We start from the raw sequence: 4,633 nt of genomic DNA on the forward strand, positions 1-4,633 counted from the left end.
GCGTTCTGAGCCCTCTCCTGTACTCCCTGTTCACCCACGACTGCGTGGCCACGCACGCCTCCAACTCAATCATCAAGTTTGCGGACGACACAACAGTGGTAGGCTTGATTACCAACAACGACGAGACGGCCTACAGGGAGGAGGTGAGGGCCCTCGGAGTGTGGTGTCAGGAAAATAACCTCACACTCAACGTCAACAAAACTAAGGAGATGATTGTGGACTTCAGGAAACAGCAGAGGGAACACCCCCCTATCCACATCGATGGAACAGTAGTGGAGAGGGTAGCAAGTTTTAAGTTCCTCGGCATACACATCACAGACAAACTGAATTGGTCCACTCACACTGACAGCGTCGTGAAGAAGGCGCAGCAGCGCCTCTTCAACCTCAGGAGGCTGAAGAAATTCGGCTTGTCACCAAAAGCACTCACAAACTTCTACAGATGCACAATCGAGAGCATCCTGGTGGGCTGTATCACCGCCTGGTACGGCAACTGCTCCGCCCTCAACCGTAAGGCTCTCCAGAGGGTAGTGAGGACTGCACAACGCATCACCGGGGGCAAACTACCTGCCCTCCAGGACACCTACACCACCCGATGTTACAGGAAGGCCATAAAGATCATCAAGGACATCAACCACCCGAACCACTGCCTGTTCACCCCGCTATCATCCAGAAGGCGAGGTCAGTACAGGTGCATCAAAGCTGGGACCGAGAGACTGAAAAACAGCTTCTATCTCAAGGCCATCAGACTGTTAAACAGCCACCACTAACATTGAGTGGCTGCTGCAAACACACTGTCATTGACACTGACCCAACTCCAGCCACTTTAATAATGGGAATTGATGGGAAATGATGTAAATATATCACTAGCCACTTTAAACAATGCTACCTTATATAATGCTACTTACCCTACATTATTCATCTCAGATGCATATGTATATACTGTACTCTACATCATCGACTGCATCCTTATGTAATACATGTATCACTAGCCACTTTAACTATGCCACTTTGTTTACTTTGTCTACACACTCATCTCATATGTATATACTGTACTCGATACCATCTACTGTATGCTGCTCTGTACCATCACTCATTCATATATCCTTATGTACATATTCCTTATACCCTTACACTGTGTATAAGACAGTAGTTTTGGAATTGTTAGTTAGATTACTTGTTGGTTATCACTGCATTGTCGGAACTAGAAGCACAAGCATTTCGCTACACTCGCATTAACATCTGCTAACCATGTGTATGTGACAAATAACATTGGATTTGATTTGATTTGATTCGATTTGGATGTGTTCTGTTAGATCACATTGGATGGAATGAACAGTTCTGTTAGATCTGCTGCATAACAGTATAGTGAGGTTTTGTCTCATTCTAGGAGCAACTCCAGACTGCCTTGAAGCCCTTGCAGAATAAAATGGAAGTCTTCAATGAAGTTAAACAAACCTTTGATCAAACAGCTGAGCACATTAAGGTATGTATAAATCATACAAGTGTTCCTTAGTAAGATAAGTATTATTGGAGAATTCCAATTCTAATCCAAGTGTTTGATATTGTCTCCAGAGCCAGTCCCAGCACACAGAGAGACAGATTAAGAAGGAGTTTCAGAAGCTTCACCAGTTTCTACTAGATGAAGAGGCAGTCAGCATCGCTGCACTGAGGAAGGAAGAGGAGCACAAGAGTCTGATGATGATGAAGAAGATTGAGAAGATAAAAGGAGAGATATTGTCTCTTTCAGACACAATCAAATCCATAGAGGTGGAGTTGAGAGCTACAGACATCTCATTCCTGCAGGTCAGAACTTCTCTCTCATGTAGTCATTGTGGTCCTACAGTAAATACTAAACCCTTTGCCCAATAATCACATATTATCATATGCTTTACAGAACTTCCAGGCCACCATGAACGCGTAAGTATGTTGCCTTCTGTCTCACTTGTCTGGGGTTCTGAACCCAAGCCCACAGCAGCACTAACTCCTGAACATTCTTCCAGAGCCCACTGCACACTTCCAGACCCAGAGAAGGTTTCAGGAGCACTGATAGATGTGGCCAAAAGCCTTGGCAACCTGCAGTTCAGAGTCTGGGAGAAGATGCAGTGGATTGTCAAACACTGTGAGTACAAAATTTATAAGGAGGGCTTATAACTCGATTATCTAGCTACCCAAAGGTTGTGAGATTCAATCTCATCACGGACAACTTTAGAATTTAGTACTCCGTCTCTGATCCTGAGTCAATATCTCTAATATCCATCTCCAACCTCTGGATAGTCCGCATAGCCCTCAAACTTCGTCTCTGATCTTGAGTCAATGTGTCACACCATGACCATAGTTTGCTTTGTATGTTCTATGTTTTGTTTGGTCAGGGTGTGATCTGAGTGGGCATTCTATGTTGGATGTCTTGTTTGTCTGTCTCTGTGTTTGGGCCTGATACGGTTCTCAATCAGAGGCAGGTGTTAGTCATTGTCTCTGATTGGGAACCATATTTAGGTAGCCTGTTTGGTGTTGGGTTTTCTGGGTGATTGTTCCTGTCTCTGTGTTTGGGCCTGATACGGTTCTCAATCAGAGGCAGGTGTTAGTCATTGTCTCTGATTGGGAACCATATTTAGGTAGCCTGTTTGGTGTTGGGTTTTCTGGGTGATTGTTCCTGTCTCTGTGTTTACACCAGATAGGGCTGTTTTTGTTTTGTTAGTCTATTCATGTATAGTTTCTTTATTAAAGAACCATGAGTAATAACCACGCTGCGTTTTGGTCCAACCTCTGCTTCGACACAAGAATACCGTTACACAATGTCGCTAATATCCAGCTCCAACCTCTAAATAGTCCGCATAGCCCTCAAACTCCGTCTCTGATCCTGAGTCAATGTCTCTAATATACAGCTCCAACCTCTGAATAGTAGACCTTATCCTAGCTGGCCCAGAGTACTGCTTAAAAATCCTTCTTTAACCTGTCTCATCCCTTTCATCTACAATTGATTGAAGTGCATTTAACAAGTGACATCAATAAGGGATAATTTCTTCCAGCTGGTCAGTCTATGTCATAGAAAGAACACAAGTTCTTAACATGTGATGGTATGAGATGCCACTTGGGCAGATCTTGGAGCCCAAAGCTCTAACAGAGCTTCACACATGTATATATCCTATCTCCACACGTCTACTAGTCCGTGCTGTTTTAACACATTGGTTAATTAAGGCCACCTCCGACTGTGGATGACCTTCCTCCCAGTTCCTATCTAGTGTCGAATCTGTTTTACAGCTCCTCCATTTCTCCATCCTCATCGGGCAGCTCCACGGAACCCGGAGCCCCCCGGCTCCCCGCAACTGCCTCCAACTCCTCCCCACAATCACCCCACGTGTCTGTAATTACACTGGGCACATCACCCTGCGTGTCTGTAATTACACTGGGCACATCACCCCGCGTGTCTGTAATTACACTGGGCACATCACCCTGCTTGTCTATAATTACACTGGGCACATCACCTGGCGCGTCTGTAATTACACTGGGCACATCACCCGGCGCATCTGTAATTACACTGGGCACATCACCTGGCGCGTCTGTAATTACACTGGGCACATCACCTGGCGCGTCTGTAATTACACTGGGCACATCACCTGGCGCGTCTGTAATTACACTGGGCACATCACCCTGCGTGTCTGTAATTACACTGGGCACATCACCCGGCGCATCTGTAATTACACTGGGCACAAAGGTTAAGGAATGGCTGAAGAATTTCAACACTTACCTGGAGCTAACTCTGCGAATATCACTGCTGGGTGATTTAAAAAGTCATAGTCAATCGCTCAATGATATAATAATAGTCTTAACAAAAATGTTTATCTTTAATTTGCAATCTGTGCAAGCTATGAGAATAGAAAGGTTCAGAACTTATGTGAAACATCACAGCATAGTTGAAAAATATATGGCAAATAGAAACTGGATGGTGTTCAGAGATAGATGGGAGGGGTTGAGTAGAGCTGAAGGATGGGACTGGATGGTGTTCAGAGATATATGGGAGGGGTTGAGTAGAGCTGAAGGATGGAACTGGATGGTGTTCAGAGATAGATGGGAGGGGTTGAGTAGAGCTGAAGGATGGGACTGGATGGTGTTCAGAGATAGATGGGAGGGGTTGAGTAGAGCTGAAGGATGGGACTGGATGGTGTTCAGAGATAGATGGGAGGGGTTGAGTAGAGCTGAAGGATGGGACTGGATGGTGTTCAGAGATAGATGGGAGGGGTTGAGTAGAGCTGAAGGATGGGACTGGATGGTGTTCAGAGATAGATGGGAGGGGTTGAGTGGAGCTGAAGGATGGGACTGGACAGTGTTCAGAGATAGATGGGAGGGGTTGAGTGGAGCTGAAGGATGGAACTGGACAGTGTTCAGAGATAGATGGGAGGGGTTGAGTGGAGCTGAAGGATGGAACTAAAAACAAACGAAAGATAACTATTGTGAAATATACTGTGTCCGTAAAATGCATATATAATCTACAAGCTGGAAATAGAAGCCTAATAGTTGTTGTCCATTAGTTTACTCCAATTAGGGGAGGGACGATAGGGTTTAGGGAAAATAATAAAATAAAATATATTTAAAAAAAGCATTTATATATATATATATATATATATATATATATATA

The 4,633-nt window shown here is 44.5% G+C and overlaps 1 protein-coding gene across 1 annotated transcript in view; it reads left to right on the forward strand.

Annotated features, from left to right (window-relative positions):
- Positions 1-2,151, forward strand: part of LOC124046964 (E3 ubiquitin-protein ligase TRIM35-like) — a 12,469-nt gene extending 10,318 nt beyond the window's left edge. The window contains exons 2-5 of the mRNA XM_046367712.1: positions 1,386-1,483; positions 1,573-1,803; positions 1,895-1,917; positions 2,001-2,151. Coding sequence (XP_046223668.1) covers positions 1,386-1,483; positions 1,573-1,803; positions 1,895-1,917; positions 2,001-2,151 — 503 coding nt within the window. The remainder of the gene's footprint in view (positions 1-1,385; positions 1,484-1,572; positions 1,804-1,894; positions 1,918-2,000) is intronic.
- Positions 2,152-4,633: the final 2,482 nt, after the last annotated feature.

Source organism: Oncorhynchus gorbuscha, linkage group LG10 (assembly GCF_021184085.1).
Source record: "Oncorhynchus gorbuscha isolate QuinsamMale2020 ecotype Even-year linkage group LG10, OgorEven_v1.0, whole genome shotgun sequence".
Lineage (NCBI taxonomy): Eukaryota > Metazoa > Chordata > Actinopteri > Salmoniformes > Salmonidae > Oncorhynchus > Oncorhynchus gorbuscha.